The 17,287-nt window shown below is 35.7% G+C and overlaps 1 protein-coding gene across 7 annotated transcripts in view; it reads right to left on the reverse strand.

Moving 5' to 3' along the window:
• LOC117568929 (RNA-binding protein Musashi homolog Rbp6) overlaps window positions 1–17,287 on the reverse strand; it is a 224,186-nt gene that overhangs the window by 190,948 nt on the left and 15,951 nt on the right. For all 7 annotated transcript variants that reach the window (XR_007954721.1, XR_007954722.1, XM_052003653.1 and 4 more), the window contains exon 3: window positions 12,789–12,829. Coding sequence is in view for 5 of the 7 variants with exons in the window: in XM_052003653.1 (XP_051859613.1) it covers window positions 12,789–12,829 (41 nt within the window). In the remaining 2 variants the exon portion in view is untranslated. The remainder of the gene's footprint in view (window positions 1–12,788; window positions 12,830–17,287) is intronic.

Below are 17,287 nucleotides of genomic sequence, written 5' to 3' on the forward strand. Positions count from 1 at the left end.
CTATAGTAATAGTGTTAGTGTAATTATATCTAACCTTTTCAAATACATATATTTTTAAATGATGCGAAAAATATTTATACAGTTTTAATGAAAAAGTATATTAATTGGATTCTTTTTGTTCTATATCAACTAAAGATCAAGCTTTTATTTAAATATCTTGCAAACATATGATTGGACAATATATACAAAAATCTACACTTTAATATATTAAATGTTCATAAAAAAACGTTGCAAATAGTAATCATGAACTAATCACGCTTTAACTTTTGAGCTAAAGCAAATTAAACATCTTTAAAGAAGTGTTTGAATTCAGGAGTATTTTACAAAAATACTTATTGTTCTTTATTAACTAATCTTTGACGATTTATTCAAATATATTTAATATGAATGTTAAAACCTTTCAATGCTTTTCAATGCCTAGCTGATTGGATTAAAAAAAGGAGAGTAAACATTAGTTAAGCAAATCACTGCTTACTGCCAAATTAAAACTCTCTACAAATGTGTTTATATGCACAAACATTTTTTCCAAAAGGAATTTTCTCAAAAACAAGAATACTATTATGAAGAAAAATTAAAATTAATCAAACATTTGCTTAAATATGGCTTGCCATTTACATATTTCAAACTATTTTTATATATATTTATCAGTTTGAAGGTTTCAAATGACTTTAACGAAGTGTTTAGCTGATAGGTAGAACCTAAAAACCTTCTTGTTCACCATGAGCTAAGCTCAAATAAAATTAAATTACATTACCCTTCTACCGTCTGAGTGGCGCTTATAATTAACTGCGCTAATTATATGCGATTTCCATGCCAATTAAATGGATATTAAGCTATGCCATACATTGTAAAACGCTCTTTCGAGTAATCACAAAAAAAGGGCAGCAAAGAATTTTATAGCTTGTTTTTCATTAATTTAACTTTCGACTATCTTTGTATAGCAATCTGTTTTTTGCTTTTCTTAGCATGCTTGACCATCTATCTTAACGTTTTGCTTGAGCTTTCTTCGCATTATCCACTTCACTAGACTCTCAGCCATAATCTTCAGGTTGCGCTGCAAAGATTTCAACTACAACACAGCAATTGCGTGCATCAAAAGGTCGCAGTTGCCGTTGTAGTTGTAGTTGTAGTTGTAGTTGTAGCAAATCAATGCACCTAACATTGCATTGGCAGCAACAGCCGAGAATGAAAGCCAATATCAAGCAGGAGCACAACGTCTGCAATTGAAAAGTGAGGAAGGCAGCAAAAAAAAAGAAAAACAAAAAAACAAAAAGACAAGGAAACGACGCCTGGGAACCGAACGAAAACAACAAACACATAAAGTCGATAACCCGGTTGGGTGCCACCGGCTACACCCGAAATCCCAAGTCAATGCGGTGTAATAGTGTGTGTGTGTGCTGTGACTGTGTGTGTGTGTGTGTGTGTGTGTGTGTGCTGTGACTGTGTGTGTGTGTGTGAGTGTGGCTGCTATGCCTGACTGCATATTTGCTCTTCTGCTTTGCCTATTTTAGTTTTTAGCCTGGGCGCACAACTTGCGACTTATGACTTCCCGTGCCTCATCCGCAAGCCCCGCCCACCACCTACTTCCCCCCCGACGCCCACTCTCTGGCTTTTTTGTTATATTGGACTCGTTGGGTGTTGACATTCACAGCGCTCATTAAACTGCTTCAACAGAGGCACCCAAAAAAACAGCAGAATAAGAAGAAAAAAGAGTGCATTCTATTCACAGATAGAGATAAAGAGTTGGAGGAGCGCGGAGATCGGAGAGGGGTGTGGGCGTCGCTTAAAGTTTAACTACAATTTAGTCAGCACTGCCCTCTGCGCCTCTCATATATATTTGCTCTCTGTGTCTCTCACATAATAATAGCTGTTGTTATTGCATAATTTTAATGTGTCGTCCTTAATTTAAATGCTTCCGCTGCACACGGCAACAACCAGGCGAATCCTTGGCAACGTCACGAGATGCCTCGACATAGTTCGAGTTCGTGTTTTCTTTTTTTTTCTGGGTGGAGGGATCCCCTGCAGTGCACCCCTTCCTCTCCCTTTCCCGCGTTGCTGCTGCAGCACGTTTATTCCATTTTCGGTTGCCAAAAAATTGTCTATTAGTTGGGCCAGAATGAACATTCCATGATAATGGCATATGACAAGCACCACATGCGGCTACAATCGAGCTTCGAGGCGGCTTCGAAACGACTTCTCCCTCTCTCTCACACACACTCGCTATCTCTCTCCCTCTCTCTCTGTTTCGTTCACTCTGTGCTTGGTCTCGCATGGTTCCCGGCGGCGTATGCGCAATGCTTATTAATTTAAAATTTACGTAGCATGCATTTAGGCGGCCTGACTTGAAATTGCTAAAAGCCACCAAAGGCTACGACAACGACGCCGACTACGATGACGATGACGACGTTTGATACTCATACAAGTTAATTAATTGTTGCCCAGCACCAGCAGCATTTAATGCACGTATGCAACTAACAGAGAGGGAGATAGTGTGCGAGAAAGTGAACGAGAGAGAGAGGGAGAGAAGCGTGTATGGGTGTATGCAATGTCACTTATGTAAATATTCAAACAGCACACCGGAGACAAACGCCCCCTAAAGTTGAAAGCCAACACACCATGAAGAAGTCTACACAACAAAAAAAAAATAGTCGAAATAAGAAAGCAAAAGTTGATAATACAAGACTGAGACATACCCTGGAAATAGGCAAACACAGGGAAGTTAAACAATTGATTGAGAAAACCAAACGGTCATAATCAGAATTTCAAATTATATTTATAAATAAAGAAAAGGATATTTTTTAAAATGACAGAAAACGAAAACATTGTTCGTGAGGAAAGATTTCAGAAGTATGAAATTTAAAACATATTTATTATGATCATATTAACATTACATCACATTATAAACTTAATTTCCCAATTCTAGTAAAATGTTTGAAAATTGTTAAATTTCGGGCATTTTAAATAAATTAAAAAATTAATAGAAATATCCATAAAATTAGCCCTGTCGAAAATGATAACACAACTATTAAATTGTTAACACAAAACTGTTTATAATTTTGAGATGTGAAACATCTTTTGTTGCGCTGATTTTTTAATTTCAATGCATTTCAAATTAGAGCATCAATTAATATAACGAAAAAAATTATCAAATAATAATCTGGTAACTCTATCAATGCAGCGCTGCCAACTATTGTATAAGTGTTGCCCACTTGCTCAGAATATATTCCTAAATAGAATGTAAGCAATTGAATTTTTAAAAACACAAAAATAAATAATGAACAAAAATGCAAATGCAATAAAAATTTAACGAGCAAGTTTCAAATAATGTGTAAATAATATAAATTTAAAATATAGTTTGGGAACTGCCCACTTGCTGAAAACCTATTTCCAACTATAAAGCTTACACTAAAGCTTAAACAAAACTTAAATTAAAATGCAATGCAAATTTAATGATCAATTGCAAGTCACACGTTAATAAATATAAATTTGAATAACTAAATGACAGCAACTGCAACACGGACAGCAACAGTTAGTTGCGCGTTTAGCGATATAAATCAGTTTAATGAGATATTTAAGGCTGTTTAGCAGCTGTTCGACACTCTAAAGTCATTTGCTGGCTTGCGAGGTATAAAAACAACAACGGGGCTAACGCCAAAGGCGCAACAACATGACCAGGACACACACATATATGAAAAACGAGCAGCCCAACAAAGATACACTATACACTATACTATATATATATATGTATATATATAAATATATATAAGTGTGTGTGTTGTGAGGGGCGTGTTGCATGTGTGAACTTTTTAACCAAACTCGTGCCAAAGTCAACAAAACAGCGAACAAGGAGCCAGACAGCTGGTAGCTGGTAGTTGGTAGTTGGTAGCTTGGTTGCCTGGTGGCCACTTGGACAAGTGCAGGACATTAAATGCAATGCAAAAGTGGAAAGCAGGCAGGCAGCAGCAGCCAACGAGGCGACCATCTATCAAAGCCGAAGAAGATGCGCTTGGCCACAGCCACACACACACACACACACACACACACACACAGCCTTAGGATAATCACATTCAAAAGGAAAATGAAGCGAGCTGCAAAAACATGACCAAAGATTGGCGTAAAGAGACAACAGAGACTGAGAGACAAGAAGACGAAGAAGAAGTCGGAGCAAACAGGAAATGTTGCACGGTAAAAAACAGAGACAGCTGGATAAAGATTCAAAGCGCGGAGACTGAGAGGACGAAGAGTCCGCTTGAACTTTGACTGATGGACGCAACTCTGAGTCAGTGAATGACAGTGTGACACTTTGACGGACTGACTGACTGACTGACTGACTAGCGACTGGACGACAGTCTTTCACTTATTTTATTGACAATTTTTTTGCAGCATTTCAATTTTAACGAAGCTTGCGGCAAATTGTTGTTAACTGGCTGCCAACCTCGTCATCGTCATCGTCAACGTTCTCATCGTCGTCGTCGCCCTCGACTGCATAAATTAATCAGGAAATCGAAGCAGCGACAAAACGCCCCCTTTCGTCTATATCTTGGGCAAACTGTTGTCCGTCTATTTCTCTGTCTTTCTGTCATTTTTGTCACCTGTCTGCATCCTGAAATGCTTAGAGTTCGCTCCGCAATAGCGTTCAGAGCTATTTCAACAATTTTTAGACGCATAGATTTTAAAAAGTCACGCAAAATATTTTCCATCATCGTTTCGTTTCCTGATTGAATTCCATCTGCTCGATTGCCCGTTTCCTTTTTCCATATTCCCTCACTTATTACTTCACACACCCACACACACACACACACTATTCGCTAAAATATACTATTCGAAATTCAAAATGCAGCTTCTAATTGAATCTAATATCCAGTTGCGCTACACAAAAACTAATAACCAATTCCATCAACTGTAGCTTATTGAAGTGCAAAAGCTTAAAGTTCGATATGAATTCATTGAGAACAAAATATTGTCTGGATTTTGATTGATTTGCTGCCTTTTCAATGGGCTGCTTTTTTCATTAGTTTCTGAAATGTGATAACTACTTTATTTGTAAGTTATTCTGAAAATGTTAGCTATAGAAATTACATCTAAAGAGTCATACATTTTCTTTCAGAAAGTCTTAACTACATATTCGCATTATTTATGCACTTCAAAGGGAGTTTATAATTATGGAATTCTTAGAGACTCGGATATAAAAGATAAAACTTTTATTTATAGAAAGCAGTGCTGAGTATAATCTATGAAAAATGCATTTGGAATTATGAAATTCTTGGAGTCTCAGTTATGAAATATACAGTTTTGATGTACAGCAATTATAAATGTTCTTTATTTGATTCTGAAATTCTTAGAGACTCCGATATAAAAGATAATTCTTTTACTTATAGAAATCATTGCGTTAGTTATTCTATTAAAAATGCACTTTAAATTGTAACATTTTTGGAGACTTTCATATGAAAGGTACAACATTATAAATTACCTTAAGTTATTTTATAAATACATTTTTAACTATACAATTTTTAGGGCCCCCGATAGAAAAGATAAATCTGTAATTTATCGGTTTGTTGTTTGTATTCTATTAAAAATGCACTTATAATTATAGCAATTATAAATGCACTTTCTTTCATACATTTTTAATTATGGAAGTCTTTAAGACTCAGATGGGAAAGATACAACTTTCAGAAATCTTTTACAGAATTGTCAAACACATAAATGAAAATTGTTCGTTTAATATTAATTGCAATATTTTTAATAAAAAGCGTTTTATTTATACGCTATTATTTACTAATTTTCACAGCTTAAAATTGTTTTAAATTTGGCTCAGTTTAATAACCTTAAATACATAAACAACATTCTATAAGCTCTAGTCTAACTCAAGAACAGTTTAAACTGAGGAAACTTCAGCTGTTTAAAGTTAGTGTCTTATGTTAGCAGCTGATCTCAATTGACTCGCTGCCCACTTGGCCGATAGCTCGATCGTTTTGTCAGTTAATGACAGTCAAAAAAAATAAAATAAAATAAAATAAAATAAAAGTCGAGAAAAAAGCTAATGCCTGAGGCAAATAAAGCAACTGCTTTACAAGCTGTCTCCATTTTCATTTGCATGGCATCGAAATGCGTCAAACAAACTTAGCATTCGACAACAGACAAACGCGACAAAAGCCAACACAAAACACAGCAGATAAACAAACAAAACAAACGAGCAAAGAGCTGCTGAACGAGATGCGAGTAAATCGAGACAACACACCAAAAAAAAATGCATATTTATTTGCGCAAAGTACGCAGCAGTATATAGTCTATACTCTATATCTATATAGAGGAGTCTCTAGTTGCATGACTTTATCGCTAAGCGGCATCGAAATGTGAGCGATATGTGAATAGATTTTCCATTTGGTTTGTCTTCTACTGCTGCTTCTCTATTCCTATCTGTTGTAATTGTAGTTGTTCTGGCCCATGCCCGTTGTTTCGGTGTTGTTGCATGAGTAATGTGCGTCTGTTTGCCGCTTGCCGCTTGCTGCTTGCTGCAGATGTAGATGCAAATGTATCTCGCGGAGTCGCGCATATATAAATAGTATTTCAGTTGAACGCACAGCCAAAATAGCAAAAGGCGGCAAAAGCCTTTTGCGATGTGATTCACAAGACAACACAACACAACTCAACACAACTGACTCTCGCACTCCGGCGTATTGTATTTCAAAAATTTTGTTTCAAGTTGACACAAATCTGCGGCGCGTCACCTCCGCCCCCGCCTTACTTCTCCCCCTCCACAGAGGTGAGACAAACAAAACGAAGGCCTCCATCCCTTCTATATAGTTTTCTTTTTTATATCCGATACTTATGCAGTAAAAGGGTAATATAAGTTTGAGACTACGAGAAATGTATGGAAGACGGCATAAAATATATGTTCTTGATCAGCGTCCACAACCTAAAAGATATAGCCCTTCCATCTGCCCGACTATAAGAGATAGAGTTATATTCTTTAGTCTTTTTTTGTGGTATATTGAAGCAAAAATAATTTTTTTTGGTTATATTGACAACGGGTAGAAGGGCAGACTTCGAGCCTTAATTGCTTTGGTTGACAACATGGTATATTTTATAAGCTATGGTATATTTTGAATGTTTTAGTATATAAAAATACTAAATATTACATTCGACATATTTCACTTTTTACATTTATATACCAAATCTGCGGTATACTTCAGTATTTTTTTGGTATATTAATTTGGTATATTAAAACAATAACTTTCTTAACTTATATTGACAACGGGTAGAGGAGCTGACCTCAAGCCTCAAGCTTTGGATGACAACCTGGTATATTTTATAAGCTTTGGTATATTTTGAATGTGGTTGTATATAAAAATACCAAATATTACACTCAGTATACTTCACGTGTTACATTTATATACCAAATACGTGTTTAGCCATACTTCAGTATTTTTTTGGTATATTAAAACAATAATATTTTTGTTGCTTATATTGACAATGGGTAAAGGGGTAAAGGAAATCTGGTATATTTTACGGGCTATAATATATTTTGAAAGTGGTTAAAATACCAATACATAATAATATGGCATTCGGTATATTTTTACCATGCTTTTGGTATATTCATTTGATCTGTTTTAGGAATAATAACGAGTTCGGCTTTTGGTGAAAACGGATACCGGGAATGTCACAGTCAATCACATAAAACATTTCTTAGTTGTTTTTTTTTTGTTTTGTGTGCTGTTGTTGAGGAAGTGCGAGTATTATTTGTGAATTGGGCTGACGCGAGACGAACTCATCGCCTTTTCGTCATTGTCGCCGGCTGTGCTGTCAACGCTTTGCTCATCGTCGAGTGTTTGCCAGCGATAGCAGCAAATACATTTTCAATGCATACAATTACTTCCAGCGCGCTGCTTGCGAAATTAAAATTAAATTACGCCACAGCAGCAGCTGAGAGAGGGAGGGAGGGCAGGGCTGGGCAAGGCAAAGGAAGAGGAAGAGGCGTCATCAGTGAAAAGTTCATTAAGTTATGTATACGCCCCGCCCGCCGCATAGTTGACATGAAAATGTCTCACAAGCTGCACCTAAATGATGTATTTTTTGGGCGTGGGGAGGAGGATGAGGGGGAGGTTGTGTAGGTTAGTCGCACTTGGGCACATCATTAAGTAGCTAAGACAATCGTGCCAATCATTAAAAATCTGGTAGGAAAACGCTTTGAGTGCTCAACCGCACTGTAATGCGGATGCCAACGCCGTCGTCATCTCTGCAGTTATCAACACGTACGTTCATGGTTGCTGTTGCCTCAGTCTCAGTCTGAGGCTGAGACTGAGACTGAGGCTGAGTTTGAGCCTGTCGCCGACCTGTCTAAAGCAGCCTAACTATGCTGTTAGACGTTAGACCCCGGCGCATGTTTATAGACGCCCTAGATTAGGTCTTTGTCAGCATTTTTCAAGTATATGCTCTCTGTCTCTCTGTGTGTTTGTCTATGTGTGTGTGTGTGTGGGAGATGTACGCGTGTGTGTGTGTGTGTAAGTTGCAACTGTGTGCTCGAGTGGCGATAGCTGGCGACTAAAATCCAAAAGCATAAGCTTTGGCGCAAGTGGAAGTGGAAGTGGAAGTGGAAGTGGAAGTGGAAGTGGAAGTGGAAGTGGAAGCCACTTGAGCCAAAGCTCTGCGCTTGTTCCGGTTGCCATCTAGCCATTGGGCCAAGAGACTCAAAGCTGGCAACTCCCACTGAGCAACTGCAACTCAGAAACTGTTCAAATTGAGTCTGAGAAACAGTTCAAGATACTTGTGAAGACACCAGCAGCAGCAGCAACTGTAGCAGCTTGAAAGCGAGTGGCCGATTGCACGATCGCAGTCTGTTGCAAGTTGCTTGTGATGTCAAGTGGCATAGTTGTTGTTTTTGTATGCTTCAAAGCGGTTACGTCATAATCGCTCCCTAACCGCTGTCACAATGAGTCAATGAATGGCTCTACCTTATGTCCAAAAGTAGCTTAAGGTATAAATCGAAGCACAATTATTGTGAAAATGCTTCACAACTGATTCCAAATTGTTTCAATTTTTATGGTTTAGCATGTAATGATAGAGATTTAAACATTATTTATTGTAGAACCATTCAAATTTGATTAAAAATTATTAACTAATATACAATGTGCTAGTTTTGAACATTTGTTATTGCATAAAAGTTCCAGAACTTATACAATATAGAATAGAAATTAATACTTAATATGGAATGATGGAAATTCAACATTTTTCAATCTCTAACCGTTTCATAACCGATTCAAAAAGCAATAAAAATTATTGAATTCAATGAATAAACATTTTATAGCCAGAGCAAACAAACAAAATTAATAATTAATATGGAATGATACAAATTTCACATATTTTAATATCTAACCGTTTCAAAACCGATTCAAAAGTTAATCAAAATTATTGAATAATTTGTAATGATATAGTTTTAATCATTATTCAATGCATAACCTTTTATAGCCGAAACGAAAATGAACCCAAGCTATTAATTATAATATAATGATGAAAATTTAGACATTATTCAATCGCTAACCGTTTCCTAACCGATTAAATAGACTTAAATGGTTCAGCATAGATTTGTGTAATTCTTTCTCAAATTTGTAACCTGTTCGTTACACACTTAAATATGTATGTATATCTACATGCTTGTCATTCTATTTTATTGTACAGTTTAATAATCATTTCATTCCCTATTTTATTTGAAAAAATGCCTAAGCTGAAACTACATTAACTTTTCAGTTTTATTCAATTTTTAAACTTTTGAATCATATATGCAAAATGTGGAAACCGACGAGAGATCATTTCAAATTCTTTTAAAGCAAAACAGTTTCTTTGTCGAATCTGTAACTGATTCATAATTTGATCTCCATATTCTTGAATTAGAAATTATCTGTTTTCAAAAGTGAATAATCTCTAGAATAAATCATTTTAAATTCTCTGTTTCTTTTCCCAACGAAACGTTTTCTATTTAAATCTTAAATGCTGTACACAAGCATTATAATATAATATTTTCCACAGATCATGTACTTCATAACCGTTTGATAACTGATTGCATTTCGTTCTATTGTAACCTCCCACGCTTTGGTGCAGAGCGAAAGCAAAGAAAAATTAACATTTTGGTCACATCTTTAATTTAACAGTAGATATTTCAAACTTTGGCTAATTTACCAAGCCAACGAAGCAGCAGCCAGCCAGCCAGCCAGCCAGCGAATGCCAAAAAAGCACAGCAACGGGAACCAAACGTAAAGAAGCAAAAAAAAAAAACAATAAAAATTAGAAAAGATTGAAGACACACACCAAATGGGAAAAGATAACAAAAGGCAGGAAGGCAGGCAGGGAAGGGAGAAAGAGGGAAAAATACATTCGCCAATTTCAAGTTGGGCCACTATTGAAGAAGCCATTTGAAAATTTGAAAATTTTTTTGGCACAGGTACAAAAACCGTGAAACGAAAAAGAACGAACAAAAAAAAAAAATAAAATAGACAAGCGAAAAAGATTGCAAAAAGGCGAAATAAAGAGACAAACCAAAGACCGCATTGACTCTTCAACTATTGCGGGCATATATGTGCATATACTCATGAGTACTATATCTATATGGATATGAGTGTGCAACTGAGTGTGTGTGTGCTAGTATGTGTGCGCTATAGGTTATAATATGTTAGCGTAATGCCGAGTGCCATTCTGATGATGGGCGGAGCCAACAATTTCGCTAAACAAAAACACAAACGGCGACAACAACACAAAAAAGCAATGCGGCTAACTGTAACTGCATATATGAGTGTGTGAGTGTTTGAGTATATGTGTGTCTGAGTGTTTGTGTGTCTGAGTGTTTGTGTGTATGCAATGCGACGGCGGATGTGTTGGCGGCAACAGCAGCAACTGCAACACTCCAAAGTTGGCCAAGCCAGGCATCAAAAGGCATCTTGCAGTCTCTTCAGCTTTTTCAGCTTCGAGTGGCGCTTTTTGTTGTTGTTTGGTATTTTTTGGGGCCAACATCAAATTTGGTTAATACAAATGACGAGAGCCGCCTTTTGATTAGCCTAATGAAACTATGCGGCATGTAATGAGAACGTAGCTTCCTCTCTCTTTCTCGCTTTCTCATCATTCGCCTTCAGCAAACACATCTGTGCAACTGCCGCCAATTGACGTCAAATTACGGCGTCTTCATCGTCGCCTTGTTGTTGCTATTGTTGTTGCTGGTGGCGGCAGCAAATCTCAAGCATTTCATCAATTACAATTTCAATTTAAACAAAAACCCGTTGTCGTTCATTGTTTTCGATCGTCAAATAAACAACTCAACTGAATATTGCATACCGAACGAATTCGGAATCAATTCGAATCGACTCAACACAACTCAACTTGAATCGGCTATACAAATTGAGATACAAATTTATTGAGAATTTTGTGAATGCTACAATTTTGTGTCATAATTGAATTGCACCATCTATCTAGCTAGGGGTAATATCTAATACCATACTTTATCAAGTAGAGATATGAATATGAACATTTTTAATTTAAATGCATTCTTTAATAACATCAAGTGGACTTTTCCAAAGGATAAGAGCTAGGAGGCTGAACTTTATTCACAACGTGGTATAAAAAATAACAAAAAATGTGTATTTTATTAAGGCGCAATAATGCAAACTTAAAGCGATCTTCAACAACATCAACAGTACTTTGAATGCACATCGCAAACGGCAAGAGCTAGGAGGCTGTAATTTATGCACAACTATTCAGAATAGTGTCAACGAAATGTATTTTAATCTAGATCAATTGCAAAGAACACATAAATTTCAATCTATTCGTATCTTAACCCTTAACCGACTTATAAACATAAAAAAAATAAGAGCGAGAAGGCTGACATTTAGGAACATCGTACTTTGATATGTTATCTATTGAGTGACCGACTAATTAATAAAAGCACAGCCCAAATTGTAAGAACTAGAAGGCTTTTCACACAACATAATTTGATATCGCAGGTATGAGCTAGGAGGCTGTAATTTGAAGAGAATGTAGTTCAAAAACTTTGCAGAATAATAATACCCAAAACGAAGACTTATACAAACATCAATTTCAAAATATTCGTACCTCTATTGAATGACTGAAAAAACACTATCAAAGCCTTAACAAAGCTGTAGATGGCTCGTAACATAGATGGCTGAACATTTTACAAACAGATTTATTTCTAACGACTGAACTATCCATCAACAGCATAAAAGGTAAGAGCTTTAAGGCCGAAAGAACAAATTTGTATAATTTTATCAAAATTCCCACTTAAGTTAAATATGTTTTTATTTGCTTTTAAAATATCCCTTAATTAAATGTCAATCAAGAACTAAGTTAACATAAAGTGCAACTGTCTCAATTAATTGGCTAGAAATTTCTTCCAACAAGTTGTTTAGCAATTAAAATGCACTAATTTCTGGAAATTTTCATTGAAAGTTTTAACGATGGTATATCTAACAATTCGTTGTTAATCTGATATACCATTCCCACGTCAACAAAAGAAGTTTTAATTTCACTGCAAAGATTTTCCATCAGATTGCTAGAAACTTTTCTAGCTTTCACTCAAAGTAAAAATCGCGTGTTTTCCCAATATGCCCAGAGAGAAGCAGAGATGATAATGGTTTAACGTGTGGGCGGTTTGTTAGCATAGAGCTGTCAGAGATGAGCTGGCTTAGTTAGCCACCAAATAAATGCTAATTACTCCCTAAGGCATTGAGAAATTTAGCGAATTTCGTCTAATTTGTGACGATTTGCAATACTGGAACAATTAGACTTACCTGGACTTGTCTGCCAACTAAGGCCGCCAATGAACATTTTACTGCAAGTAAAAGAAAACGAAATAAAATTCATCATCAGACAGACAAATAAGAGGCATTAGCAATAGTATATAGTATATATATAGTATAAAGTAAGAATAGAGATAAATGTTTATGTTATAGACTGGCTAAAACTGAAAACAAACAGTCTGTGAGTTATCATCTTATATCAATGACGTCTCGCTTGCATTGTCGTCATCTTTTCTTCTCTGTCCTTTCATTATTATCACCATGATGACGACAACGATGATGATGATGATGACGATGATCATTGTGTTGTTGTTGTTGCTGTAGCGGTGAAGGTGGCTGACTGTTGTCTTCGTCATTATTTAAATCATAGAAAATAAGCCGCTTTCCCGGCATTGTTTTCATGCTGGAAAATCTCCCAGCCGAGCCAAAAGCGACGGAGGCTTATATAAAAAACAAAACAAAAAAAAAAAGAGTGCAAAAACAAAAGCAAAAGGCTTGCAACTGCAACTGCGACTGCGACGACGACAATGATTATGAAAACTTCAACAAACTGCAAAAGAGAGCGCAACAGTGGCAACAATGTGTGGCAAGGGGGGCCAAATGGGCAGTCGTCGCAGTCGCAGTCGTTGGTGGGTGGCTGGTTGGTTGCTTGGCTGCTTTGGGTTTCGGTTTAGGTTTGGGTGCCACGACACGAAAACGAATGTAAAACACACACAAAAATGCATAGAAACACAAATTGCAATGAAAAGCAAAATAAAACAACGAGACTGAAAGATAGAAGGGGCAGCTATAGCTCGCTAGATAGCTACTAGATATTGAGAGCGAGACAGAGAGAGCGGGATAGAGCGAAAGAGAGCGAGCGCGAAATGCAACTAAATGAAAATGTTAATAAAATGTGCAACAACAGCAAACAACGGCGCAGCAACAACAACAACTACGCCAAGTAAGCTAAAAGAAAAACTAAACCAGCAAACGGAAGAAGCGTCAACAACAGCGACAACAACGCGGGAGGAGGGAGGAAGAGGAAGCGGGGGGAAGGGGGACTCTAACAACCTTTTTGCAGGCATTGCAAACGCTTTGAATGACTCGGATGATGGCCAGCGAAAATGGGTCTAAGCATTTTGCAGTTTTGCCGTTTGCATGCCACACAATTTGTCATTAATCAATGCTTTGCAATTGCTCACTTTTTCATTCTGCCTTTTTTTGATTTTTGGGCCAAAGCGAAAACTTCAAAGTGCCGGCAATCAATCTTCAAAACTAGAAACTCAATATTGATATCCCATTAAAAGCCAAACAATTTCTCACTGAGCAATTTGTTTACCTTCTCCTCATTAGCTTTGGCAATTTGCATAAACAAAGATTGCAATTATTTATACCTTAACCCATGGCAGGTAATATAGCTATAGAGAAATGTTTGCTTACTAATTAAATTACACACTCATTTACATATTCCAATACTAGTATAATAAATCTTTTCGCCTTTCAAAGAATTGTGCAAAATAAATATTGAAATATTAAATTTATTTCTAAATGATACATAATAAATATAAAATCAAGAATCAAGATTCTAACATATGATGTCAAAATTTAACAAAAAATTTAAATCAAGAATAATATTCTTCAAAAATTTTAGATCTATAACACTATTTCACGAATGCATTCTTCCATTCTTCTATTCGAATGGAAAAAACTCAAAATTAAACCAAGAAGGAAATATCTTAAGTCTTTTAATTTATAACCAAGCAAACGAATGAATCAAATTTGTAGTTAACAAAATTTTTTGGTTTTCAAATAATTAAAATACTTATAAAACTGTTAGAAACGTTTAAATTGATCTTCTGCTCAGGCATTGAAAACAAAGAATAAAATAAAATAAGATGTTAAGATATGAAAATAGTTTGCGCTTTTAACATAATTCTGGAACATTTAAATTGTATTCACTTAAAATTCGATGTTAATATATTTGGACTTTTAAAAGAACTAGAGGACTTTTAGTTAGAAATAAGTGAATATTTATGAGACATATTCATTTTTTAATTCATTCTATACATTCAATCAAACTTAGCTTTGGGTATTAAAAAACTTTAAAATTATAATTTCAGTATATTTTCCAAACTATTTGGCTTCATTAAAAAAGTGCAAGGCTCATTGCACTCTCAAGCGTGACACTCTAATATACTTAGTAGCTACACTCAATTATGTAAATTGAGTGCTCAACAGCTCAGCGTTAATAACATATTCATGGGAATTTTGGTTAAATAATGCACACAAAAAATAGCATTTCGCAATGCCTAATTAAAACGTAACGATCGAGAACTTTGCCGCTCAAATAAATATTGGCAAATATTCGAATAAATCATTGGCATTGTGTCAATTCAATCACACTTTTTGCAAACATTTTCTAATAACACACACAATAAGAAAGCCTGTCTAGTCGCCTATAGAAAACACTTATACTTAATAACTATTGAAAAGTGCTGACTGCTTTACTTATCACAAGAACACTCATGTAAATCAAAGGTGGCAAGACGTCTTGAAGTCGACGCACTTCATTCAACGTTTTGCGAAACTTTTATTGGTTTTTCTCTGTGCTCACTCTGCAGAAACAGACAGACAGACAGACAGACAGAGACTAAGCATTGAGATCATCCATCACATTTGATTTGCACTTTGTCGCCCCATGTTGCCCCATTGAAGGCAACATTCAATGGCGATGACTCTGTTTTTTTTTTTGCTTTTTTTTGCAACAAACGTCGCATCGTCCCACTGATCCGCAAATATTTGTATTCATTTCATAATTTTTCAACATTTGCTGTCAACGTCTGTGGCGAGTGTGGGCGAGTGAGAAGTGCAGGTAACCTTCATCCACACAGCATGTTCCATTCATCCCCTCACTCTCTCCCTCCTCTCTTCCCCTCCCTGTACTCTTTGCAAGCCTTCCATCAGCAGCATCCCCAAACAGCGACTGAATGCCAATCCCCCAATGCGTCGCGAGTATCCAATGTTCTGCTGCTTGCCCAATTGCGGGCTGCACCAAATAAATGCGACCTTGTCCTACACTGGCAATTTGTGTGTGTCTCTGTGCACTCAGCTCGAGCGAAAGAGCGAACTGCGTGGTGCTCGGTTCTCGGCAACTCACTCAGCTCGACGGAGCTCGAAGCTCTCGCTGCCTGCTGCTCACTGTTCGCATCTCGCGTCCAGCTGCGTGACGCGTAATTGCCGCCTGGCATGGCAAACCAAATACAAAAAGACAAGAAAAACACAACACACACAACCAAAAAAACAAAAAAACAAAAACCAACAAAAGAACATAAAAACGAGAACAACTAAAAAACAAACAACTAAATTCAAATGAAATTGTGCGAAAAACTGTATTCAATTCAAACACAGCCAAAAATATTCTTTTAAGCAGTGATTGATAACTTTTTTAATTGATTCAATGTGTTTTAGGACAAACTAAGCGAAAATGTTTGATGGTTTTTTAATAGTTTACTATTAGGTGAAGTCTCTAAGTTATTTAATTTTTTTAATGAATTCTATAAGTTTAATCAAACATAAAATGTTAATACATAAAATGTTTATAGTATAGTTTAAATAATTAGGAAAAGTGTGAACATAAATTTTTGATTTTTGTTTTCAAGAGAAAATTTTGTTTGTTTATGATTTATGTTAGTCAATTTATTTTTAATTTCAATTACAAAATTAATTTAATTTATCCTAATAACTTTCTAGAGATTGTGTTTAATGTTTGTCAATAGCTTTTTCTTTTCAGTTCAGTACTTTTTTAATTTATATTTATATATACTCGGATTACTTGAATTAATGTTGACTATTTAACTGTTAACAAGATAAATGCCAGTCTTAAATATTTTTAAGGATTGTGCTTAAAAGTTACAAGTTATTTTTTGAATACAATTTTGAATATACAATAATATACAATCTTTTATTTTGTGTCGACAGTTTAATCATAAATAAATCCTTGAATTAAAGTATACCCCTAATACATTTTACAGATTGTGCGTTATACTTTTCAAGTGCCAATTTCAGCTTTTATTTTGTAACAATACGCAGAATTTATTCCGCATTGAGAATCTACTTGGAAACAAATCTCAATGATAAAATTTATATCAAAACTAAACATATTTTGTTTGCCGTGAGCATTCTTTTTCTCATATTTAGCTCATCTTGTTATTATTATTTAATATATGATTCTTATTTTGTGTTCATTTGATTCTATAAAAATCCCTATAAACGCATAACTATAGCAAACAGCGGCAACTTATTGTTAACTGCACAGATTTCATGGCACATAGCAAAAAAAAAATGTAAATACGCAGATGCGTGGAGTATCGCATATTGTTAAATTTATATAGCTACTTAAAAACAGAATAACACAGCGTGCAGAATAAATCACGGCGTATACTTAATATGCTGTAATATTAGTGCTGCTCTTGCTCTTATTTATGCGGTTTATTTTTTCTCGCTGTTGT

This window comes from Drosophila albomicans, chromosome 3, assembly GCF_009650485.2.
Source record: "Drosophila albomicans strain 15112-1751.03 chromosome 3, ASM965048v2, whole genome shotgun sequence".
NCBI classification, from domain to species: domain Eukaryota; kingdom Metazoa; phylum Arthropoda; class Insecta; order Diptera; family Drosophilidae; genus Drosophila; species Drosophila albomicans.